The 27,026-nt window shown below is 44.7% G+C and overlaps 1 protein-coding gene across 3 annotated transcripts in view; it reads left to right on the top strand.

Moving 5' to 3' along the window:
• The window catches only part of FIGNL2 (fidgetin like 2), an 87,326-nt gene extending 62,065 nt beyond the window's left edge, over positions 1–25,261 (top strand). For 2 of the 3 annotated variants that reach the window (XM_042449211.1, XM_042449210.1), the window contains one exon: positions 20,622–25,261. In XM_042449211.1, the coding sequence (XP_042305145.1) occupies positions 20,633–22,792 (2,160 nt within the window). In that variant the 5' untranslated portion in view covers positions 20,622–20,632 and the 3' untranslated portion in view covers positions 22,793–25,261. Of the gene's footprint in view, positions 1–1,451; positions 1,794–20,621 lie in introns of those variants that run through there. The other variant, XM_042449212.1, reaches the window with a different exon arrangement.
• The last annotated feature ends 1,765 nt before the right edge of the window (positions 25,262–27,026 follow it).

The following is a 27,026-nucleotide window of genomic DNA, read 5'->3' as shown; positions in this document are numbered from 1 at the left end:
ATTTTAGCCATCTGAAAGATACCTGCTTGGAAGAAATGTAACTGCTACTAGTTCTGTTTCTCTTTAGAGCATACTTATTCCACTTTTAGAATGGGACCTCTTATAAATCTGCAAAACAAACAAAAAAATCCTGTTCTAATCTTCTGGCCACTCTTCACATACTCAAGCATATTTCCTAGAGTCAATGCACAAAGCGTGGTATATCTCCCTGTGCTTGTACACCACAGTTCTGGTGCTCACAGATAAATCTCCTCACTGGGTTGGCAAAAGAGTAATTGATTAAGATGTGGTTTCGTGACAGAGGTAGTCGATTTAGATGGCCATGTGTCCTCCTTGCAGAAGACAGCTGCCTGCTTGAAGGCACCCTCCTTTTCAAGACTGGGGTTTTCTTTCAGCCCACAGGCCAAATCCAGTTTCATACCATCTCTTGAGGGCCAAGTGATGCAGAAGGCTGAAGGCACCAAAACAAACAAACAAAAAACACAAAAAACAATGGGACCACAAATATCATCATATTTGGGCTTCATGCTCTTACTGCCAGTACTCTAGGAGAAACATACAATCTAAGAATGGGGAAGGATACCTCTAGAAAAACCGAGAAACTGTGAATGATGGTGACATAGGCCTAGGACAGACCGCCCCAAAATGGCGGCCTGCTGGCGGTCTGTTTCCCTCCAGAGGGACACCACAGCCACTAAACCTCATGACGTCCCTCCGGAGTAAAAGAACCTGGTTCTTCCGGGTTCTTTTTATGGCGCCCAGGTCACGCCAATGGCTCACTCGTGAGGTATGCAGTGTGTGCCGATGTACGGACGCTATGCATCCATTACATCAAGATGGCGGCGCCCGTGTGGACGGGACACCACCATGAAACCGTCACCATACCATGCTAGGATTAGGGACTGTGTGGTTGGTGCACGGTCCCTAACTCTAGAACTACTGCCGCCACGCCACAAAGTGCCTGTATCAGGCCATAGTTAAAGAGATTGGCCCTTTTCAGAACCCTGGAGGGACTGCATTGGGAGCCCATGAACAACTGAATTCAGCTCCAGGGACAGATGTTCCTAACCTCTTCTCTATCTGACATCCTGTTTGAAGGGTTGCCCAGTTTGTTTAAATATAAGGAACCCTAAGAAGGGAATCCATCACAGCTGGTTAGCCGGTCATAGTTTTCTCTGCTATAATAATATGTTTTCTTATTTAAATTATAGTCATTATTTCTAAATGTATATCTCTCTGTATAAATTAGGATAGGCACATTCTGATGCAGCTCTCTTCTTTCTTTTGTGGTGATTAGTTTGAACTGTACCTGTCTTTTAAATTTGTATATTTAAAGATCATTTTTAAAATGTTAGAAATACTGATATAAAATATTTGTGATACTCAAATTTAGAGATTAAAAAAATATTATTTTAAATAATATGGGAATATGTTATGCATTCTTCGTAGCTCAGTTCTCAGTATGTTGTACTTTAAATTTGATGCTACTTGATTTCACAGGATAGTCTAATGTTAAGGTTCTTGGGCAAATAGTTCAGTGTAGTAAAAGGCACATGTGGAACAGAGGACAACATGCATGGTATCCACCTTTCTTCTCTCTCTTCTCTCCACCACCCTATCTCCACATCTGCTTGCCAGCAGGATTGGTCTTGTCCCTTCAGTGGTTGTGTCACAAGATAATATGCATTAAAAGAAGCATGTCCAGAATGCTGCAATGGAGTGACACCTTATCTGCTGAATTCTCTTAAAGGCATTGTGGTCCTGCCAGTGGAGAGGAGTTGGGAAACTCAAAAGTAAGCAGAGAAAAAATTGTTCTCTCCATCTTAGAACTCCTGGTCTCCATTGAGGGCCGATGCCCTTGAAAAGTGTTTGGAAGCTGTAGCTAGCGCAAAATGTAGCAGCCAGACTGATGGCAGGAGTACATTTGTTGTTATTGTTAGTTGCTCTGGAGTCGACTTTGACTCATGGGTACCTGGTAGATGAAACCTCTCCAAGACCCCCTGTCCTCAACTGCTCTGCTCACATACTATAGGCTCAGGGCCTTGACCTCCTGAGTCTGTCCACCTGATATGTGGTCTTCCTCTCTTTCTACTTCCCTTCACCTTTCCTAGCGTTATTATCTTTTCTAGATAGATGCCTTCCCATGATGTGGCCGAAGTACAGCAGCCTCACTTTAGTCATCTGGGAGAGTTCAGGCTTGATCTGTTCTAGGACCCATTCGTTTGTTTTCTTGGCCATCCTTCACCACTTTTCTCCAGCACCACATCACGAATGTGTTGATTTTCTTTCTATCAGCCTTTTTCACTGTTCAGCTCTCATTCCCATACATGGTGATGGGAAAGACACTTGGCATGGATCATTCTAATTTTGCTGTTCAGTTTTCTATCTTTGCACTACAAGTTGACTAGATAAACAATACAATGCAATTCATGATGGGAGGAGAGACATATATTTCCATCACAACATGAAATAAGTCATTCCAAAATTAAGCTAGCAAAATCAATTTTTGGATCAGCCTTCTTCATTGTGATTGGTAATACCATGGTTTAGATGACAACAATTATGATGATGATACAGTGACTTTATTTTTAAAAAGTGGGAGTAGGCCATGATAGATTAAAATGGAACGTTTTGGTTTAGAAATATTATGTTTGTGATTATAAAATGCTGAGGAAAGGCAGCCCTTGCTCTTGCCTGTGTGTTTCCGATGTGGCAAAGAATGGCAAGGCAAAGGGGAAGAGTACATGCAGTTAGACATGCAGCTTAGTGGTGTTTGTAATGGTAGGTATTGTGGTATGTACCCTTAAAGGATCCCCCCCCTATAGTGTAGCAAGCTGTTTACTGATGCAGCATACATCTAGAGAGAGAAGGAGGGACAAGGAGAGGAAGGGGGAGGAGGAGAGAGATAGAATCTCCATCTTCCATGAAAGGCACAGAAAGGAATGGTTTATTTTGGTATGGTGTACAGAGTGGATAACCTGGGGTTGGGGTGGAGAAACACTAGTGGCTAAATAGCTATTCTGTTAAATGCTTCAAATAGGCAAATCCCTTATGTTAGAAGTTTTTATTGTAGATGCAAGAAAACTGTGTTAGTTGCAAATAATTGCTGTTGCTTATGCAAAGCCATGTGCAGGAAAGTAATACTGAGCCAAGGGGAAAGCATGATGAGCTTGCTGGAATATATTGACAAAATTTCTCTTAATAATTGGCTTTCCCATCTTGGTATGATCTGCAAAGTATATGCAAGTGTGTAATCACACGTCCTTGGTGGACATCAATCTGTGAGTTGCTAGGCAAAATGAGAACAGGCCACAGAGCATCCCAATCTCATGTCATGCAAGCTTCAGTGAAAGCAGGGTGCAAGAGACCAGTAAGCTATGGGGATGTGCTGGTCCATTTATTTCCATGACTCCACTGGGAGCCTTGTGAGAGTAATTGTGGATAGAGGATTGGATTCAGACCTTGGAGGGCTCTGGCTGTTATAGCTAAGAACCAACACTGACATGTCCAGAACTATTAGATGGTGAGTGGATATAACTGATGCAGATAAAAGTTACAGTATTGCATGCTCTTGCACTGAAGCTTATTTATTTGTTTAATTTATATCCTGCCTTTCTCCCAGCAGAGGATTGAAGGTGGCTATCAGTTCCCTATCAGTCATAATTGAAAAGAAATCTTAAAAACTATACACGGTATACATTTTTGTCCTATTTAGTGTAACAGGACTAAATTCTACATAGGCTGCAATAGGAGTGAATTCTAGCAAATGGATGATGGCCATTGTTCACTGTACCACTACTTGTAAATGGATATACACTGTACTATCTTTTGACTTCTGGAATCTATTTTTACTAGATCCTTGGGTTCCACCAACAGGAAAAAACTGGCCAGAGGATAAGACATACATGTAGAATAAGATGCACACGTATAATGACAAAAATCACCTCTAGGCTTTCCTCAAGTGTCCTCTTTTCTTAAACAGCCTGTTTCTGAGGTAGTGGGGAAAGCTTTGTTGTTGTTGTTGTTTTAATTAATTATGATTTTTTTTTAAAAAAAACCTTTTGCAAACTACCCAGAAATATATGAGGTCTTCTGTCTACTCCTGCTGTGGAGGTCAAAATATGGTTTGCCTCTTGGTACAGCAGTCAACCAAACAATATAAAATTAAGACCAGTTGAGTCTCCCTTATCTGAAATTCCAAATTCTAAAATACAGTATTGCAAAATCCAAAACTTTTTTCATAAGTGGCTGAGATTGTGACACCTTTGCTTTCTGATGGTTCAATATACAGTACATAAACTTTGTTTCATGTACAGAATTATTTAAAAAGTATAAAATTACCTTATATGTGTATAAGGTGTATATATAATATAAATGAATTTTGTGTTTAGACTTGGGTTCCATCTCCAAGATATCTCATTATGTACATATAGGCAAATACAGGTACCCAGTGGTTTTTTTTAACGTCCAAAGCACTTGTGGTCCCAAGCATTTTGGATAAGGGAGACTCAGCCTGTAATTCAAAATTTTCAGAATGGTCTTAGTCAGAAACAAACAAAGAACCCTTTTGAATGTTTGAACTTAAGATCAGGAAGTTCACCTACATTATACTGGACTGAGGAGAAGTCCTGATGTCAAAAACTCTTTTCTTTGAATATTTATTTGAAGCTTAGATTATGACATTGATATGTAATGTACGCAGAAACACATAATAATTTAAGAAAAATTGTTTCAAGCGACAGACAATGGAGGCCACAGTTTCCAAAATATAGGCGGGATACAAACCGCCATATAGTACGTCTTTTATACGTACTAGGGTTAGGAAGGGGCGGTGCTTCCGCACCCCCCTAACCCGAGTACGTAAGAATACGTACACATGGCGGCGCCCCTTCCCATGGGGGTGCCATGTTTAGTACTGGATGCATAGCGTCCAGATGTGTCGCGGCGCCTATGACGTCGCGAATGCGCCACGGCCCTCGCGACTCATAAAGTGGCCGCAAAAGAAGCTCCGAAATGGAGCTTCTTTTTTGCTCCACGGGAGCCGCGCGGTTTGGCTGCTGCGGCTCCCGCACGGAGCAAATGGCGCCGGCGGGAGACAGTCTGTATCCTGCCATAGTTACTTTTACAAGCCTTAACTTTGGTAGAGAGAAGCATGAAAAAATGAGATTTAAAGCGCTTGGATGGATCCTAAAGCACTGTTTCCTTTTTAATTCTCAACCCCTTTCCCCACTCACATGATTGCAAAGAAAGCATAGCGCATGGAGTTCAGATTTGAAGGAAGCCCCTTTTATTCCTTCCCAATGCAAGCTAGAAGATCCTCTAAAGGACACAAGAGACAGTTTTGAATTCGGTAATGTTTTGGTTGACACACAGCTATAGGGCAGGTCTCTTTTCTCAGTGGTCTTTCTCATTTGCCATGTTTATGTATGACACTTACCATGTTTTGTGCACTACAGTGCATAGGTGCTGTGTGAAGCATTCATTACATTTGTACATAAGTTTAATCCTGATATGACTGTGAATAACAGGGGTGATCAATTGGGTGGCATCTACTTTGTTTTCCTCCTAGAAATGCAACATCCACTAGCTGCTTAGAATATCACATGTGTGCCCAGGAATCTGTTCGGAATAGAAGAACTAAAGGGAGTTCCAGTCCTTCCAGCATTAGACTCATCGTTTACTGCTCACACATTCCTGACTTCTCAAGCTTTTAAATTTCAGCTATGTAATTGGGGGTTGGGTGGGGAGAAGAAGATTTTGTTGCTGCATTACAGATTAAGTATGGGGTCAGAAATTCGTACTATCTACCGGAAATCACAGAAAGATACGTTGGTATATTTGAACCGGGCTACATCGGAAGTATAGAAAGTGGCTTGTTTGCACAGTGTGTTTGCATGGTATGAACTCTTAGCAAAGACTGGCTGTTCATAAATGCAGCTGGTTAAGGGCGACTCCGCTTCCTTAGGATGCATGTTGAAAGTATGAACAGGCTGTTTTGTGAAGTCGATGGTTTTTATGGCCAGCATCATAGTTTTTGTGGGCTTTCAGGCAATGTGGCCGTTCTAGAGAGAGTTTATTTATCAGAGAAGATGCCAGCCAGAGATGCTGGACAATGTCAGGAATAAACTCTTCTAGAACATGACGCGAATAGCCCTAAAAACCCAAAGAAACAAAGGCTTGTTTGTTTTTGAATGGAGAAAATAGCATAGAGGAGTTGTACACTTTATGTGGTGGAAGAACAGCCCGTTTGGGGAGCACGCAGGGGTGTGGATGCAGGAGAGGGCACCCGCTTTAACACTGAACAGTTGGAAACCTTTTGCTGTAAGCCTTAGCCAAAGAGCTTTCTTATGCCACCCCCCCCAAACAAAACCCAGTTCATAGTTGCTCCTGAATAGATTAACCAGATTTTCCATAATTAGAGTGTGAGGGGACAAGGGGATTCTCCTGACCAGCCCCCCTCTTCCTTTTGTCTTGCTCTTTAGATAATGGGGCGCCAAGAGGGTGGGAAACTGACATGCCATTTGGTCACTGGACAGTAATTTCTCATCAATGCCAAGGGAGCGGAACACTGCCTCTCGGGAGGATACACGTTTCATTCAAATGCTGCACTTCCCCCCTCCCTCTGGGCCCCCCAGTTGAAACATATAAATTGGTTCCCCACTCCCTCTTCTCCTCCTCTTTCTTCCCCTCCATCCCATTATTATTATTTATTTATTTACAAATATAAGAGTATGGACCTGGTTTTGCTTCTAGTCTTCAACAAGCTGCCCTGACTGTTCATTTTGTGTGTTCCTTACTCTTTATATTTTATTGCCCCCATCTCAGAGTCTGTTTCCACTCACTGGTCAATAGAGATTTTTGGAAAAACATACACGCATGAATTGTTCTTTCTCTAGCACCAGAAAGCCTGAGCTTCTAGCAAGGCCCTTGCATTTCAATATAAAAATCAACTCCAAAAAAAAAAAAAAAAAGTGATTTTGTTAAAATGTATTTTTTCCAAAGCGGGCAACTCATCCTTAGTTGAGAAACTGCAAGGATGACATCTACTCCTTCCATGTGAGATGCTGTTTCAAGTGGGTATAACCCTCATTGTTAAACACGTGGTGCCAGGGTTCCTCTTATTTTCTCCCCCCCCCCTCCTAAATACTGGCCGGATACTCATTTTATTTATTCCGTTAATTGAAACCCACTTTTCCACTAAAATATTTCTGAGCCCATCTTTTTAAATAAAAATATATGTAATTCTTTAGGAAACTTCCCTTTGTGATACCCATATAGGTGTCGGCACAGAGTTAATAGGACTTACTCCCTGGTAAGGGTGTATAGGATTGCAGCCTGAAATGTTTCAATATTCCCTGCCTGTAGATGGGTTAGGTCTCAACTTAATTCTTCTTCCCTATGCACAGAAAACCTTTAAGAAAAAAATATGTGAAATGAAAATACAGCAGACCTCCATATCCACAGAGTCTTTATCCACAGAGTTTTTAAACAGATAACCATCCACAGTTTGAAAATATTCCCAGAATTCCATAGGCTGGAGCTACAGCACAAAAAGTGGCATCAAACTGCATTGTTTCTACAGTGGTAAGCCCCAAAAGATAATATGACCAAATCAGCAGTCCGAGGAGTTATAGGGCAACTCAGATTTGCTTTGCTTTAAGGTTATATTCTGTGGCAGTTGTTTTTCTGTACTGAGTATGAAGAAATTCAACATGATTAGGTGTGCATAGCCAGCCTTTAGCAATACTCATTAGAGTATAACTTCTACTTCCACATTGTCATTGCTGTTCTTATTTCTGTGAGATAAGGTTTTCTACTCCAAGGCTTCCTTAGGAAATTAAAGCCTCTGTTCTGATTCATCTAAACATAGCTAGGGCTCAGGCTCTTGTTAAACACCAACCTTTAAATCTAGAAAAAAACCTAGAAAAAGCTTAATTACAAGAGCCTCCATTACTCTGAGATGCAGGCACCACGTTGGAATAGCCTGAAATATGTCATGGGGTACATGAATTGCAGTTTGTGTCTAGCGCTCTATTACCCCTGTATAGAAAGAAGGGTAGAAATGACCTGAGATTCAAGAAAACTGCAGGGTGAAGGAATAATTTGTGCCGAGCATAGCTATCTAAGGATGCTTCATTAACTTTCGTGGCCGGAAGGATCTCTCCTTTTAGTGAAGGAGGAAGCCCCTTTTTCTGAAGGTATAAACGTGTGTGACCTAGACACAATGGTGGGCAAGTGTTCTTTCTATAGAATTGGAAGATGAATTAGGGAAATTAGGTGTGCACACACGGTATACACATCACACACAATGTTACTTATATGCAGTGGTGATTGCTTTTCTATCAAATGGAGAGTGCTCTTAGTGGGGAATGTGTGTGCATTAATTATCCTTTTGAACAAAAAGAGCAAACATGGTAATGGTTTCAGTACTGGACCAAGACTTTGGAGCCCAGGATTTGAATTCCTCCTCAGCCACGGAAACCCACTGGGTGACCTTGGGCAGGTCACACTCTCTCAGCCTCAGAGGATGGAAGAGACAAATCCCCCGATAAACCTTGCCAAGAATCCCCTGATAGGTTTGCCTGTGTCGCGATACGTCAAAAAGGACTTGAAAGCACACAACAAACAAACAACCACAAAGGGTTGGTTTCCAAATTAGGTGGTAAGCTTGCAAGATGGATGCAAGTTAGGTGGGCAGCTATTCTACATCAATCATCATCATCATCATCATCATCATCATCATAATAATATTTGTTTTATTTATATATCACTATTCCAAAGATCATAGCGGTGAACAGCAAGTAAGCTAATTAGCAAGTAAGCAATTTGCCCCCACAGTCTGGGTACTCATTTGAGCGACCTCGGAAGGATGCAAGCCTGAGTCGAGCTTGGGCCCTTTTGATGGTCTTGAACTCGCAACCTTGTGGTTTGTGAGTGAATGGCTGCAGTACAGGCGTTTAACCACTGCGCCACCAGGGCTCCTGTCTTGCATCATGCTGAAGCCTAGCATTTTCCCCTGGCATGTTTCATACGTGTCTTTTAGTAACAGAAACATGGTTTTTCTTCTAGTTGATCTTTTCCACCACTTTCTCTATACCTTGCTATCATTTGAATCGAAGAGGAGACGTATAATTGACGGTTTTTGGGAGATAGAGAGAAAAAAAAAAGTATGTTACCCCATTCTGAATGGAAAACTGGAAAGTAAAAATTATAGCAGGGAGTAAAGAGTGAAATTCAGGAATAAATGGCTAATTCTGAAACCTAGTTATAAACTCTAGCTGGTATTCTGTTGATTAATCTGCAATTAGAGTAAGACCCATTGAATCAATTTTTGAATGGTGAGCCAACAGGTAGAAATTTAATTTGAGTTCAGTATTCTACTCTGGGAAAGATCTAACATTAAAATTTAGGCCTATATGTTTAATCTGGTTAACAATTATCCCCCCTCCCCCCCCCCCCAAAAAATTCTGGTGCTGTGACACAGAATTCCAGGAAATAATGCCACTCCAGACCGTTGAGGAAAGTCAGACTGGATACCGTTTGTATAAATGTAACAGGACTGCTTTTTTGTTTTAAAGCTGCAGAATCTCTGATTCAAAGGGAAAGAAGTCTGGTGCTATTTTGACATCCGAGATACATGTTTTTATGGATGTGCAATATGAAGATCAGTCATTTTTCTTAACTACAAGTATTTATCCTGTACCATCATTACAAAAGTAATGGGTGTGAGGTTTCCCCCACAGAATATTTGTAAGAGGGGAAGTGCTGAAGCATTTTAGTGAAGAATTCAGTCTATACTAGGGCACCAATCACAACACAAAGGGTGTTAGGGGTGCTTTCGTTTTGCATGTGGCTTTCAAATCTATTTTGCTTTGGTATCACTCCTAGAGGACTGAGATTTTTCCTCCCAAGATCTTCCCCTGCATCATTTGGAAAGTGCTGACATGTAACCCTCTAAGTGAATCATCAGTATTTTGACAGTCTAGTCGTGTGTAACAAAACAATCGAGCCTAATTTAACTTCAGGTGCCTGAAGATCTGGACGTAAGAGAGCATCAAGTGAGGATCATGATTCAAATGGTGCATTGTCACGCAGCCATTGATTAACTCATTTGGCAAAGTCAGGAAGCCGGAAGTGGGTGGGATGGTTGAAATTAAAAGAGACACAACTCACAGTTGGAGAACCAGAACATTTTAGTCACTAGAACTAAAGGATGTATCTGTCTATCTGATACATACATGGAGGTATGAATACACCAAAGTACCAGCCACTCACACAACCAATTATTTTCAGATCCCAGATGATTGACACTACGTCCAGTCTTCGTGGGCATCTAGAATTTTTATAACCTCTGAATTGAGACCTGATTTTGATTTTTAGCGTAGTAGGCAAGGAGCCCTGATCTTCAAGACCTGAGCAGGACAAACTGAAGATAGGGTAACTGGAGTGTCTCTCAATACTTAGGGTCCCATAAGTCGAAGTTTACTTGAAGGCAGCTAACAAGAAAGACAAGGGGGCAGCAACCACATGCCTTTTTTCCCTTTCATTGAAGCACACATTCTTTGAGTCATGCCACTATTCATGTCCAAAGAAACCTATGGTAGCCAATGCCTTGCCTTGCATCAGTCAAACAATAACCTTGTCTACTTTATGCCCATAGGCACTTCCTCTAAGAGCACTCTTCCTCCTTCAAGGGTCATGAAATGTCTCCTGATTTAATAGCTTGCTGCCATTGCTGTCCCTGATACAGAGGTGATTCCACTATCATTTCAGCAAGAGCAACAATTTCCCTTCCTTCCCACCCTCCGTCGTCCCCCCTGCATAATTTAGCCAGGGTGTCCAAAGTGAGTGTTTACGGGATAGCCTGGTCTTCGTTCCTCCCCACCCACCCCCACTCCACATAAAGCTCTTCTTGCGGAGTGCCTGCTTTTACTTATCTATTTATTTATTTGGTGGGGGTTGCATGGGGTAGTGGGGAGAGCAGAGGAGGGGGGACACCACTCGCTCTCCAGATATTCCGCTTATTGTAGCACTTTACTATAATGGTGAGTAAATGAGGGCAGGATGTTGGAGAAAGCCTGGTTAAAGCTGCCATTTAAATCCTCTTGTGTAAGTTTGATATCTAAAGTGGAAGACAAATGCCATATAAGTCAAATTAAAGCATTAGGTAATCTAATGTACTGTGGCAACAAGTGGCTTAAGGCTGAAGGGCGACTCCCCCTACCCCCCCCCCCCACTTCATAAGCATTCCCCCTGAGGCCTTTTGAATGGATAGAAGAGGAGGACACGTGGAGAGGAGGGTGTGGCAGAGTGAATACACACAGACACAGAACACACCCAACAATAGAAGTGATGGGAGCTGCACTGAAAATGTAGGATTGAAGCCACAAAATCCAGTGTCGGTTTGGTTGTGGGAGCCCTTGTGCCTGCATAATGTGCTCAGTTTCTGGATGGGGCACACACATACACAAACAGTGCCCTTGCTCCTCTCCTCTCTTTCTCTTCCTCAATCTGGAGCTCCCAGGTTTTGGAATTTCCTTAACCCTCAGCAAGGCTCCTGAAATGTCTTTGCTCATTTAGATCAGAAGGATGAGAAAGCCATGGGCAGGGGTAGCCCAGCACAATTAAAGTTACTTAAGTCGGAGACTGGTGATGTGCTGTTAGCATCCAGCAAAACGGCCCCAGCATGCCTGGTGTTCATTGTGTGTCATTCATCTGCCTGCCTGCTGCTATAGAGCAGCTGAGCCAGGAGAGGGGACCCTGGGGCTCTGGGAGGGAGGAAATGGAGGAGAGGGGCCTGCGAGTTTAATGTCATGGCTGGCCCTGTAATAGGCTCTCTGTGTGTGCATGCACCTTCGCCTATCTGCTTATGGCCGGCCCCATGAATTTCATAGGGCTTTCTTAGGCAAAAGAATACTCAGAGGGGGTTTTGCTAGTTTCACCTCTAAAATCTCCAGCACCGGTATTTGTTGGCTGCCTCTCATCCAAGTACTAATGAGGCACACCTGCTTTGCTTCCATGATGATGATGGGGTTGGTGCCTTTAGGTTAGCGTTTGTTGTTGGGTGCATCAAGTCATTTCTGACTTATGGCGACCCTAAGGTGAACCTGTCATAGCACTGTCTTGGCAAGGCTGTTTAGAGGAGGTTGCCATTGCATTCCATTGAGAGCTGAGAGCATGTGACTTGCCCAAGGTCCACTTGTGGGTTTCATGGCCAGCTGGGAAATGAACCCTGGTTTTCAGAGCTCATAGTCCAACACTCAAACTGCATCCACACTGACTGTTGTGGCACAGAAATGCAAAAGCCCTTCGGTAAGAAACATTGCCACTTGGTTAGGCAGCCAGCGACTCCAGTTTTTTAAATTTATGATTTCACTTTTACATTAATTTCCATCCCCAAGCCATAATTTAGGGTAGGCATGTAACCCTTCAAAAAGAACAAACAACAAAATCCAATCACGTAACACACCCTTCCATAATGGTGGAAACATGAGTAAATGTAGCAAGAACCAGTGATAAATTCAAAGGATAAATAAAACAAGGCTGAAGGAGTTGCTCAAATCATAGAACCATAGACTGGGAAAGAACCACAAGGGCTATTTAATCCTACCCCTGCATGCAGCAATCCACAACTAAACACTTCGGAAGATTCCACCAGCTTCTGTTTAAAAGCTTCCAAGAGAGAGTCCTCCTACCTATGAAACAGTCCATGCCACTGTGCGAGCAGAGCTCACAGTAAAAACATCCCAAAGTTTAGGGGGAATCTCTTTTGAATCAATGTCAAATCATTGCAGATTTGTGGAAATTTATTGGATATCAGGAGTGGGAGCTGCAATGAGATGTCTAGGCCTGGATGGAAGCTTCCCTTGAAAAAGAGATCAATCATTGACTTCTAGTTTTCCACTGTGAGTGCAGCTACAGTGAGAACATTGTACAGTGAGAACATCGACTGCCATGACTCAGTGCTATGGAATCAGAGATTTGTAGTTTTTATGAATATTTAGCCTTTTTGACAGAGACTACTAATCCCAGGATTCCATACAGTGAGCCAGGGCAGTTAAATTGGTGTCAAATGCATTATTTCTTCATTGCAAATGCAGCTTTATGTTATCCCAACCTAATGTGTTTCCCTCTCCAATTGTGTTCCTGTAGTTTTTTTTGATACAATGGACAATGCTTAATCGTTATACTTAAACATTACTCATGTCTTCTTTGCAGTCATTCCCCATTTTTGTGGCAAGAGACAGGAAACAAACAAACAAACAATAAAATATTTTCTTAGAGGTGGGTTTTCAGTATTTAAGTGATTTTAAATATAAAATTTAAAAATGAACAAAAAGGAAGTATAACGACTAAAACACACCCCAATATCCTACATCACTACTTAGTTATGGATGTTGTAAATAAGGTCCAAAACACACTGCAGAAATAATCCAGTTTTAGACCATTTAACTGCCCTGGCTCAATGCTAGGGAATTCTGCGAACGTAGTTTTTGTGAGACATTTAGCCTTCTCTGTCAGTGATCTTTGGTGCCACAAATAACTTCAGTTCCCAGATTATTAGCATTGAACAGGCAGTTAAATCAATCTCAGAATGGATTACTTCTTCAGATGTTTTGGACCTGAGTAATGTCTTCTGGCCTGACCCCCCAAATGACTTTAAACAGCAGGAGTAACGCAATGGTAGGGTTGCCAAACCGGCGGTGCAACCGCGGTTTTTCCGCGTTTGGCGGCACCTGCCCGGTCACGCACGGGTGCAGCCAAAAACCGGGAAAAGCCGGTGTTGTAGCGGGGTGCAAGGCAACCCGGGGCCCTCGCTGCCCTCCTCCTCCTCCACCGCGCATGGGTCGCAACGAGGAAAAGGGAGGCAGCGAGGCCTGAGGTGAGGAGGCGGCAGGGAGGCGGCGCCTCTTGGGCACAGCCGCCCCAACCTCCCCCGCCTCCCTGCAGCCTCCCCTCATTCCTGGCCCCGCGGGGGCCAAGAAGGAGGCGAAGCCCCGCCATCGCGCCGGCCTGCTCCGCCTCCTTCCTGGTCCCAGTGGGGGCCAGGAACGAGGCGAGGCCGCGGCGCTCGCCGGCGAACCCCTCGCCTCTTTCCTGGCCTCCTCGGGGACCAGGAAGGAGGCGAGGCCGCGCGCTCGCCGCGAGCCCTCGCCTCTTTCTGGCCTCCTCGGGACCAGGAGGAGCGAGGCCGCTTCGCCAGCCACGGCGAGCCCCTCGCCTCTTTCCTGGCCTCCTCGGGGGCCAGGAACGAGGCGAGGCCCCGATCTGGCCTCCAATGCGGCGGGGCCCAGGCGGGAGGGAAAGCCTCCTTAAGCCGCCGTGCCCGCCGCGATTGTGAGGGAAATGTAGGACATAATTTTTAATGTAGGACACATTTTCGTGTGTCCTACATTGGAAAATTTTGTCCTACATTTCCCGTTTCCCGGTCCGGCGCGATGGCAACCCTCAATGGAGATCTGTTCAGCTGCTGGTTGGGGTGCAAGGGGAAGATGTTCCAGTCCTCTCCAATGAGTGAGGCTGTGATGAGGAATTGCAATGGGGGGGGGGGGCTATTCTGATTATTGCAGGCTTGCTTACAGGTGGGGCTGAAAAGATAATTCTCGCACCCAGACATCAACAACGTTCAGTGCAACGCTGGCTGTTAAGGCAGGCTTAGAGGCCATGACTGCCATGGCAATAGTGCCATGATGTGATTTTGCAGTATTGTCTGAACAGGGTCAGTTAAAATCTGTAACTCTAGGTTATTAATCCATAACTGCAATAGGGATGTTAGCCATTATTTTTTTCAAAACAACATTATGAATGCAGTTGTCCTCCCTTGGATTTATTAAATAGTCCCCACACCTGCAGTCGTCAATGGGTGACGAACTGGGGGCTGTCATTTAAATTGACCCTTGTTGCCCTCCAGCATAATGTTGCTGGTGGAGCGTCGTGGAAGGGCTGTCAAGGAGCCACGGAATTTCCCAAATGCCTTGATATTCACACCTGCAAAGGGGCAGGTTTTGAATTTCTTGGAGCAGGGCGACATCGGGGGCATTGTCAGTGAATTAAATGAAGCCTCAGGGTTCCAGCACAAAACTAACAATTCCCCCCACTGGTTCTAATATGGATGACTAATCTTTGATGGTTAGTTTGAAGCTTAATGCTGTCTGGGGTCTTCAGGCACCCTCCAGATATATGAGATAATAATAATAATAATAATAATAATAATAATAATAATAATAATAAATAATAATAGTTTTTATTTTTAACCCGCCCTCTGAAAACCAAGGCGGTGTACACCATAGATTAAAACATAGGGCATATCAAATACATATATACATACACATATACCATATATAAAAAAAAAACACTTTCCGGCCAGCTGCCACTGCTGACGTGGAGGGGGGGGGGAGAGGTTCGGGGCTTGCATCAGGGATGCTTGCTTAAATAAAAGGTCTTCAGCCCTTTCTAAACTGGACCAGGGAGGTGGCCGAGCGGAGCTCAATGGGCAGAGAATTCCAGAGGGTAGGAGCCGAGATGGGTAAAAGTCCTCTAGAAGTGTAGAGGCTAGTCTGGCCCCTGGAACCCTCAATAACTGCTGCCCAGATGTTCGGAGAGTGCGGGGCGGATTGTATGGGGACGAGCGGGTCCTCGAGATATCCTGGCCCAAGCCATTGAGGGCTTTATAGGTGATAACCAACACCTTTATTGCGCCCGAAGCAATAGACAGCCAATGCAGATCTTTAAGTACTGGTGTATATGACTGGCTCTGGATATGCCAGTAACCAGTCTGGCTGCCATATCTGTACTATTTGTAGCTTCTGGGTATGGTACAAGGGTTGCCCCATGTAGAGCGCGTTGCAGAAGTCCAAGCGAGAGGTTACCAGAGCATGTACTACCGTTTCAAGGTCCTCTCGGCCCAGGTAGGGACGCAGCTGGCGTATCAGCCGAAGCTGATAACAAGTGCTCCTGACCGTCGCATCCACCTGAGATGTAAGGTGGAGCGACGAGTCAAGGAGCACCCCCAGACTGCGTACCGAGTCCTTCACAGGAAGCGGTGATCCCGTTCAGGACAGGTGGAACCACCGCCATCCCCGGCCAGGAGAACCTATCACAAGCACCTCCGTTTTCTCGGATTCAGACTGAGACGGTTTTCCCTCATCCGCCGCATTACCAACTCCAGACAGGCCAACGAGGAGATGATGCCATCCCCAGTCACTGCATCAGTCGAGACATAGAGAAGACTATTTGGGTGTCATCGCGTACTGATAACCCCGCGCCCCATTCTCCGGATGATCTCTCCCAGCGGTTTCATGTAATGTTGAAGAAGCAGGGGAGACAGAATGGCTCCTTGAGGGACCCCAGATATAAGGGGCCCTCTTATCGGAGCACACGTCTCCCAGCTGCACCATCTGGAACTTCCAGAGAGGTAGGACCGGTCACCACTGGAGCACAGTGCCCCCGACACCCACCTCTCTAGGCGCGTCCAGAAGGATACCAGGGTCTATGGTATCGAAAGCCGCTGAGATGTCCAAGAGCACCAACAGGGACACGCTTCCCCTGTCCAATGCCCCAGACGGAGATCATCGACCAAGGCGACCATGGCCGTCTCAACCCCGTAGCCCGCCCGAAAGCCAGTTTGAAATGGGTCCAGATAATCCAGTTTCATCCAAGATTGATTGAAGGTGGATTGCAACCGCCCTCACTACGATCACCTTCCCCAAAAATGGCAGTAGCGAGACGTGCCGATAATTATTATCATCGGGGGTCGAGGGAGGCTTTTTAAGCAGCGGTTTTACTACGGCCAATTTCAAGCTTGCTGGAAATTGCCCTCCCTCAAAGATGTATTTCTGATCCGGTGTAACATGAAGTTACCACCGGTCCCCCCTGAGCCGCTAGCCATGAGGGACAGGGATCGAGAGAGCAGGTTGTCTTCCAAACACTTCTAAGGATCTTGTCCACATCATCGGTACTAACCGACTCAAACTGATCCCAGTTTAATGGAGTCCACGGAGGCTCTGGATACCTCTACTCTAGGTTCTGCCCAATGCCGACGTTAAGACCTCGCTTACTGAGAGGTTTTATACCCGAAGAAGTTGTTAATTGGTCAAAGCAGGCCTAGAAGGTCAAGGACTGGTTCGGGGTGGGAGGGAGCTGAGTTAGCTCCCTGACCACCTGAACAACTCTACTGGACGCGACTCCGCGGACGCAACACGAGCACCATAGAATGAGTTTTAGCTGCTCGTACGCCTCTCCGTAGTCCTCCAAAAGGCGGTCTAGGAGAGCCTTGTCGGCTAAGCGTAGGTGGTTTCCGCCGGCGATGCGCTAGCCGTCGAAGGACCCGCTTCCCTCGCCCGAGATCTTCCGTAGACCAGGGCTTTCGTTTGGAAGCAGGTCTGAGAGGGCGCTGGGAGCGATACTGTGTATAGCCTTAGAGAGAACGGTATCCCAGATACCAGTCAAGGCATCAACAAGTCGCCGTCATTTCCAACCATGTGCCCCTCTAAGGCTTCCTGGAACCTTTTGGGTTCCATCAGCCTTCAAGGGGTGGACCATTCTAATAGGTCCACCACCCCCGGGGGATTGGGTAGAAGCCTTGATTTTCGCCTCCACCAAGAATGATCCGTCCATGACGGGTGAATAGTTAGTTATTTCCGCCCACGGATTTTCCGCATCCGTACAAAAGACCAGATCCAAGTGTATTACCCGCAAAATGCGTCGGACCCGAGACCAATTGGGACAGGCCCATGGCCGCCATGGTATCCATGAATTCCCGAGCCGCACCGGATGGAATATAGTTGGCCATGAAGGGGATGTTGAAGTCACCCAGGACAAGTAGCCTGGGTGTTTCCAACATCAGCTCCGAGACCAACTGTGTCAGCTCGTTAAGGGAGTCTGTTAGCGCACGGGGTGGCCGATACACCAACAAAATCCCTAGACTGTCCCTGGCCTTCAGGGTCAAGTAAATACACTCGATGAAGGAAGTTTGACGGATGTGGTTCCTGGTGAGAGACAAGGTGTTCTTATGTACCAAGGCAACACCCCCCCCCCACCTAACCTGGATTGGTCCTTCACTGAAAACCCGGCCGAGAGGGCCTGAGCCCACACAGCATCCCCCTCAGGCCCAAGCCAGGTTTCAGTAATGCAAGCCAGGTCGCAACTGCTATCTGCTAACAGATCGTGGACAATGTGGGTCTTGTTGTTAATGGACCTGGCATTGCACAGGAGCAGAGACAGGGTTTGTGGCACAGTTGGAGTGACCCTCAGGTTCTTTTGGTTAGGAGGGGGACAGGAAGGAGAGATAGATATTAAGCATCGATCTCGCCTTCCTCTGTAACGCAAGTCCGCTCTCCTACCGCCATACCTCCCCCTGCCCCACACCACCTCAATGGGAGCTCCGCTCGTGCAGGAGTTACCCTCTGCCTCCCCAGCTGAAGCATTCCCCACATCCATATCCTCCCCCTCCCCCTACCGAACAGCAATAAAAACAGAGATATAACACAACAGTCATTCTCTGTTTAAATGCTGGCATAACTAGAATGAAACTAGGTATATATTTTTAAAAAGATAACTCCTCTTCCTCCTTTCCCTCTTCCCTTTCTTCCTCCTCCTCATCTGCTTTTATATGCCATCTTTTACTCAAAACTAGGACTCGAGGCAACTTACAAATACAAACAACTACAGTACAGTATAATTAAAATTATAATTATTCACTTTTAGTGAATCTCCTTGCTGCAGAGTAATTCTGATTTCCTAGGATGTCCTTAATATTTCTAGGATGCGCTTAATATTACCTGCCAGATATGTATACCAAGGCTGCTTCATCTCAAAACTGACGTGAAATGAGAAAATGCTAAAGAAATGTATGACGAAAATGATTAAACTGATGGAAGAAAAGGCTCATTAGGAATGACTAAAATTGCTTCTGGCTTTATAAAAGAAAAGACAACTAGCCCTGCCTCCCTGTCTCCCCATCTCTGTTTTTATTGGTTGCCTTCTACATTTGGAGGACGACTTTCTGAAGAGGAGAGCCCATACTATCTATGGAGGCTCTTCATATTATCCAAAGACTGGAAATGACCCAGCTGTAGTGGAGAGTTTATAGGAGGTTCTCCTCTAACAGAAACCACCACCTGTATACAGAAGGCCATAAAACTACTTATGGAGCAAAGCAGGGACAGCATGCTCCTCTTCTCCCAATTTTACAGTATCCCAGTTTCTAACATATGACCAATGTTGTAGGTATTTCATAATTTGTTGAAGTCAGTTTCACTAATAATGACTTCCAGGTTCTTCTGTCTTCCATCTATGCAGAACCATGATTTGAACATTTTTGGGCTGCATCAATATGAAATCAATTCCATTTGCCACCCTTCCTCCATGTAAATGCATGAAGAGAAAGCCAGCAGCAGGTTTCAGTTCCTCCCTCAGCAAAGTATCCAGAGGCTAATTAACTAATTAGGTAATTAGGTAATATCCTTCCTTTCTCCTTCAACAAGGCCCAAGGCAGTTCACATCCAATTAAAAGCAAGGTACCACTAAAAAACTACTAGATGTTAACAAACAATTAAACAATTCAGTTTAAACAAGTTGAAACATGTTTAGAATATTAAAAAGAAGATGAAAGGACAGGGGCATTAAAAGCCCTTCTGCCAGAGGAATTACCAAGGGCCTGCCTGAATAAAAAGGCCATGGCCTGCTGGTGGAAAGAGAAGAGAGAAGGAGCCAGGAGAGGTTCCCATGGGAGGGAATTCCACAACCTGGAAGCAGCAACCAAGAAGGCTGTCTACAGTGTTCTTATCAAACCTGCCTGTGATGGTGGCGGGACTGAGAGAAAGCTTTCCCCTGAATATCCTAAAACTTGGGGAGGTTTATAGAAAGAGACACAGCTTTCAGACAGCCTGGACCCAAGCCATATAGTGGTTTGCATTCTTCCTGGAAACAGACCAGCTATTTAAAGCTGTTTCAACAAGAGAGTTCTGTGTTCCCTGCAGGTAGCTCCTATCAGCAGCCAGGCCAGTAGCATCACTGAGGTTAGTATCACCCATTGTATGTGTGTGGGGTGAACTGCCTTGTCCTCCCTCCTGCCCTGGCTACCCATCCACCCAAACCACTGCTGAAGGGGGTGGTGCTGTGGCCTCCAAAGTGCCCATTCAGGGTACAGTGCAACAGTTGAGGAATACTAGGGGTGGGGGAGGAAAAATCAACCTAGGGCTCATGCAGCTGTAGGTTCCCAGTCCTGCAGTAGATGTAGTTTGAAGCCAAGAATAGTAATATGAAGAGTGGCCTCCTTCCTTCTGCTATAAGGCAGCCCTCTTATGGGCATTGAGGGAATAGACCCCTCCTTCAGAATGCTGTGAGGTTACATCATAGCACTGGTTATGCCAAAGGGGCCCAGTGGCTACGGCTTCTTGAGACAATGCTGGGCATATTGGATCTAATTCTCACAATTATATAGCTTTTCTGGACTGTCATGGTATGCCAAACTGAGCAGACCTATGTGAAGCTGGGTACCTGTGCTAGTGACAGAGAGTAGTACAATAAGGCTCCCAAACCTCTTTCAGTGTGTCATTTCTTTATTGGACCCCTTTCCCTAATATATCTAATCTTTATTTTCTTGATTACTCTTTCCCCAGCTCTGTCAAAAATGCACTGGACACCGGAGCATGCTCAGCCCCTGAATCAGTGGCCGGAGCAGCACCTTGATGTCTCCTCCACTACCTCCTCACCCGCCCACAAGTCTGACCTCTACCACAGCAACCGGCAGCGCTTCAACTATGCCTGGGCCAATGATGACATCTCTGCACTGACAGCTTCCAACCTATTGAAGAGGTATGCTGAGAAGTACTCTGGAGTACTGGATTCTCCTTATGACAGACAATCAGCAATCAACACCTATGGGGATGGTGTCTTTGGGCCTCTCAATGGTCAGAAGGGAGAGATGGAGCCCTGGCCAATGACACACAGTTCAGAGGGGGTCTACCCTCTGACCCCAGTGCATGATGGATTGCCCAGCTCCAAGGGGATTGTACCTCCTGCTGTCACCCCAGGTAACAGTCTTGGTACTTCCCCAGTGGTCTCCAGTAATCTGTCTGACTCAGTTTATCCCAGTAACACTTGTGGAGGCCCCACAGCTTCTGGCAGCCTTGGACCTCCTCAGGAGTATCCTTCCAGCTACAGTGGAGCCTATTTGCCACCAGGTTACTGCAGCCAGCCTGCCTCAGCGCTTCCTCCTCCACACCCATCTGCCTTGCACAGTTCAGGCCTCCTGCAGCCGAACCATCCCTCCACCACACTTGTCCCTGGTTACAGCTCCTCAGGACCTATGTACAACTATGCCTCTGGCAGCTACCCACCTCAGCCTGGCTATGGTACCATCCACCCTCCTCACCCATCAGCCTCTTACTTACCCTCAGGTATTGCAGCCCCCACCCCCATCCCCCCTTCTTCCCGCCCCCCTGTGGTCCCTGGATATAGCTACCAGAGCCCCCTAACGGTGCCACCCCTCAGTGGTGAGTCTGGGAGCTCTCTGAAAAGAAAGGCCTTTGACATCACTGGCGATGAGGATGATAGTGAAGGTCGGTATCGCAAATACAGCTATGAACAACCAAAGTCCCCTTATCAGATGTCCGACAGTGGTGAATGTAGAGGGAATGGATTCAACCGCAGCTCGGAGGTGCCTTTCAAAAGCGGGAAAAGGCCAACAGGAGCAGGAGTGGCAGTGGCAACAGTGGCTTCAGAGGAGCCCATTGGGAAATACAATAGCCAACCCATGAAAGGCCTTGTCTCTCCAGCTTACAATGTTGGCGAAGCCCCACTGAGGCCAAGTGAGAGCTTTGAGAAGTTCACTCCTCCAGCTGCAAATGGGGAGCGGGAAGGAGAGACCTTTGCTCTCAGAATGCAGCCCAAACCACCAACATTCAGTAGTGACAGCAGCAGCCAGACAGTAGAAGAACAACTGAAAACGATGGACCCTTTCATTCTAGAACTGGTGAACAACAAGATAATTGACTGTGGCCCCCCAGTGCAGTGGACAGACATCGCTGGGCAAGTCTCTGTCAAAGCTGCCATAGAGGAAGAGCTGGTGTGGCCCATCCTGAGGCCAGGCGCCTACACTGGGGCAAGCCGACCACCCAAAACCATCCTTCTGTTTGGCCCTCGTGGCGTAGGGAAGACCCTGTTGAGCAGGTGTATTTCAACCCAGCTGGGATCCACCCTGCTGAAGCTCAGTGGCACAGCCTTGGTCTCCAAGTGGAAGGCTGAAGCAGAGAAGATCCTCCAGACAACGTTCTTTGTGTCCAACTGTCGCCAGCCAGCTGTTGTTCTCCTCACTGATGTGGAATCCCTCCTGGAAGACTCCACCATCCTGAAGTCCCAGCTGCTTTCCTACATGGATAACCTTGCTACCTCAGGTGAGCAGAATGTGGTTATTATAGCAACCACCACCCGGCCTGGCAACCTGGATGAAGCCACCCAGAGAAGGTTTGCCAAGCGCTTCTACATCTCCCCACCAGACAACATTGCCAGGCGGCAGATCCTGCACCACGCCTTAGCCCAGCAAAACTACTGCCTCAGTGAGAGGGAAATGGCCTCCATTGTGCAACTGACTGAAAGCTACTCTGGCAGCGAGCTACTTCAGCTTTGTCAGCAGGCTGGGGCAAATAAGATGCATGGCTTGCCAGGCCAGCTTCAGCCTACCTCTTACAAAGATTTTGAAAGCATTTTCTGCAAGATCCACCCTGCCGTCTCCCAGAAAGAGCTGGATTTGTATGTGGAATGGGATAAAATGTACGGGTCACGGCATTAGTGAAAAGTAGCCCATTTCTTCTTTAAGACCATCTGGGGGCCTCTTAGAGTGGAAGCTGCTGGGTGCTTGGGAATCTCCCATTGAAAGCTTTGTTGCCCTCAGTGCTCCCATTTCTGAAGGGCTAAAGGCATGCCTATGAAAACAGGGGAAGGGTGAGGAGTTGTTCTAGTCTTATAGAAAAGTCAAACCCTCTTGGATGCAAGAATTTCCCTAGATTGATTTGCCTACATTTTGTTTTGTTTTGTTTTCTAAAAATGTCTGAAAGTTTGACTGTGTGGTGGTTGTTGGGTCTCTATGTTAATGAAAAAGTAGTTGCTCAATGAACTCAGGATAATCTATTTATTATTAAGCTGTTTCCCCAGTCATCCCTTTTCCATACCAGCATTGTAAAGTGTTCAGACAGGTCTCTCCCCACCCCCCAGTTCCTTTTTCCATAACGCACTTCCTGGATATTTCTGTTTGGTCGCATGGGTATCACACTATGGATCATTCAGTGTATTATATCTTAATTCAGGCTTGTTTCCAGGGAGATACCCCTGATGTTCTTTAGAGCCATCAAGAGTATAATTGTTAAGGCTGATGGCATCAGTGGGTTTTTAAGGGAAGGGGTTTGAGAGTTTTTTCTTAACTGTAGATTGTTGAATAAACTAGCCTCCTTTTTATTTTTGTAAAGTATGTAGTAGTGCGTTTTTTTTTCTTTTTTAACTACTCAGGAAAATAATTTACCTCAAAACAAGAAGAATGTTTTTTTTTTACTCAAGGAAAATTGTAAAAAATAATCCAAAGGGATTACAAATGTGCTTTTAAAGGCACATTTTATTCCCATTTTAAAGCAAAAGAGAGAGAAGAAAAAAGCAAGAATAAACTTGAAGTTGTTACAAAGATGAAAGTTGAATGTATTTCAGGGGCATTTCACAATATATTATGCCATAATTTTATTCTTTTTTTATTTTTAAAGAAAGCATTTTTACCATAGCATTTTGGTGGAGTAATGTGTCTTCAAAGAATAAGTATTAGTGCTGTAGTTTTAAAGCCATGGCTAGTACCACTTTTTGAAGGAATCTTTCAATGTCATTTCCAAATTCTAAGGTTACCAACTCATTTTCCGTTTGTTATAGTCTATAGTGGGACTTCTGAATGCTTTATCACAGTGAGACTTCTATAAGACAAGACAAATAGTAGCTGAAATTTCTGAAAGTATAATTAGAGGCAACAAAACCAAATACATATAGGACATGGGCCCAATTTTGTGATCTTGGGATAATGTCTGGAGCCATAGGATTTCACAGATCTCTCCGTCTGACCCCATGGAAACCTCTACTGCTCCACTGTTGCTCTGCCATAGAGTGTTTAGACAGTGGTACTGTCAAATGATGGTGGTTGGTGGGTGGGATTAAATCCAGTGACTTGCCATTCCCTTGGCTTGGTCTCCATAAAAGGAGATGTATGCTATCTCTGGTGCTGGTCTACTTCCCCCCCCCCCTCTAACCATCCCATGCCCAGCTTCTGACCTGAATTGCAAGGATCCTGAAGTTTTTAATTCGATGGTTCCTCCCACCTGGGTTCTTCTACACTTACTGCCTATGATTTATCCTGCGCAGTTGCTCTCTTGTCCACATTTATTCTGGAAAATGCTCACTTGGATACATTTGGATTTACTCCTAGATTACCATGCATGAGAATGAACAATTCCCCCCCCCCATGCTGTCATTTCATGTTAAAAATATGCACTGTAGACCTTTCTTCAAACATATGATGATTTGTTTTTGCTATTTGTATTTTAATTTGCTTTAACTTATGGTAATCCTATGATCTCTAAAAGCTCCAGCCGTCAACAGCCCTGCTCAGGTCTCACCACTCAGATCCAGGTCTTCCTTGGTTGAATCCATCCACCTGCAATGTGGTCTTCATCTCTTCCTACTGCCTTCCTCTTTACTGAACAGTATTGTCTTTTCCAATCAATTATGTCATTTCATGATCTATCCAAAGTATGATCGCTTCACCTTAATAATTTTGGCTTCTTGTGAGAGTTTGGATTTGATTTGATGGTACCCCTATGTAAATGTGTCACATTCCCTACAGTGTTTCACTAGTGAAAATAGAGAGAGATGTTTTGTGTACTGGGAAGAGTGTACTGTACCCCCATCCAGGGATTATTCTTTCCAACCTAATCATCAATTTAAACTGCAAAAGTCCTGCATTTGCCTTTTGTGTAGTATCTTAATTTGCTTTGCAGGATATTACTATTCTAAATAGTTCAAAATATAGCTTAAGAATCCAAGTGTATTTGGTCAGGATGCTCAGAATCTGTTGGCTTAGCATTCATGCCCATGTGTTAACATGCATTTCCCTTTTCTCTTTCCCTCTAAATATCCCAGATCTTGGAGATGTGATTTCTGAAAGAGGGACTGAAACTTGGGGGGCTAAACAGACAGGCAAAAAGAGGTGCTTTCAGGCTGACTTGAAGGTGTGGCGTTTAGATGACACATGCCTTGAAGCCAGCAGGAAAGTGCCCTCTAGGAGCCTTATGCAGAGAAAAGCCATTTCAAAAAGAAGCCGCTGTTTTCTGCTTCTTCCTGGCTTGAAGCCATATCATGTGGTCATGACATGAGCACTCCAGCTGCCTTGGGAGCCAGCAGTGCGGTTGGTGTGGTTTCAATGTGGCTTCAGAAAAGGCAGCTTCAAGCCACTTTTTTTCTGCCCAACTCTTTTGCCCCTTGGAGAGTGACAGCTCGTTTGTGTAGGCATACAGGAAAGCAGATCAGAATGGGGATATGATTTACAGATTACCAAGAATTATCCAGTTACATATAATATAACGAAGTAAATTATGTCTTCCATTCATAAATTACAGGCATATCTCAGTTAACAAAAACTTCTGACAAAAAAAGCTCTTTTTAACAAAGTCTTCTTATATCTGCCCAGCTACCCCCTTTCTTCTGCCTAGTTGGAGTTTTTTTTAATCAGTGCTGGAATTGGGAGGATGGTAAGGGTGGTGGTGGAGAAACAGAGAAACCTAACCTTTCAGTGTTTGGTTGCAGCAGTGTGTCTGCAGTAAACAATACAATAAAACCTGAGCTGAGAAAGAATGAGTTTCTATTCTTAATCTGTCCTACTGTAGTTGTGTGTGCCTGATAACAACAGGCAAAGTAAAATGCACCTGCCTCCAGAATCCCATACTGAGCCTTGGATGCATTTTGGAAGTGCTCAAGTTGTCTCAAGAGCATTCAACATTTTCTTTCGTTATGCAAGGCTTACCTGACCTACCGGTAGTTGTTTCATTTTACATGTGTATATTGTTAGTTTTCTGAATAGATTCTGGTCTATGAATGTAATAAAGATGAACTGAAATGGTTGGTTTTGAATAGAAAGTTTGCTGAGACACGTGAAACTGTTCTTTTTTTGTGGGGTAGAAACCCATCACTATGGTACTAAATTTTATGTTAAAGAAGTAATAGGTATATATTCATATATATATATTCAGTTAATGAATATATATATATATTCATTAACTGAGGCATATCTGTACTTTACACTGATTTGGATAGGGCTTTTATTAAGATAAGGACTGACAACTCAGAGGTCCTAAAGAATGTGTAAACTTTCAAGCTCTCCAGATCTCTTCCACAGGTAAGATGATAACAGGTCATGGGAGCATGAAGGCTGGATTGAGTGAGGTCATGGGGTCTGCTCTCCCATTTCATCTTACCACTGTTAATGCAGGTACCATTCAACATTGACTTCCCTCCAGTCCCCACTGTCTTTTGTTGCATCTTGCTTAATGAAATAAGCTGGAGATCTTTGCACCAGCTCGTTATTGTAACATTTGAGTTGGCCTACTAAAGGTATTACAATAATAGGGATTCCCCCTCTCCTTCTTATTCCCAACATGGCTATCTTTGAACCTTTAAGTATCACTCTTGGGCTTTCTGACAATATTATTTCTCTTACAGGTTTGTCCTGATCTTCTGCATTTCTTTACTCTCTTCCCCTCATCCTCTCTTCTTATCCTCCAAGCTTTTCTCTTGCTCACTAATTCTTTTATTCCCCAAGAAAGGACCTTCTTGTGAAAGATATCTTGTGGCTCAGTGGTTAAATGCCGGTACTGCAAGCATTCACAGCCTCATGGTTGTGAGTTTGATCACAGGCAGAGCTCCAGGGTCAACTGAACCTTGGATCCTTCTGTAGGTTGCTAAAATGAGTACCCAGCTTGTCAGGGTCAGTTAGCTTACAC

This window comes from Sceloporus undulatus, chromosome 2 (assembly GCF_019175285.1).
Source record: "Sceloporus undulatus isolate JIND9_A2432 ecotype Alabama chromosome 2, SceUnd_v1.1, whole genome shotgun sequence".
NCBI classification, from domain to species: Eukaryota; Metazoa; Chordata; class Lepidosauria; order Squamata; family Phrynosomatidae; genus Sceloporus; species Sceloporus undulatus.
Note: the sequence above shows the minus strand (reverse complement) of the source record. Positions and strands in the feature narration are given on the sequence as shown.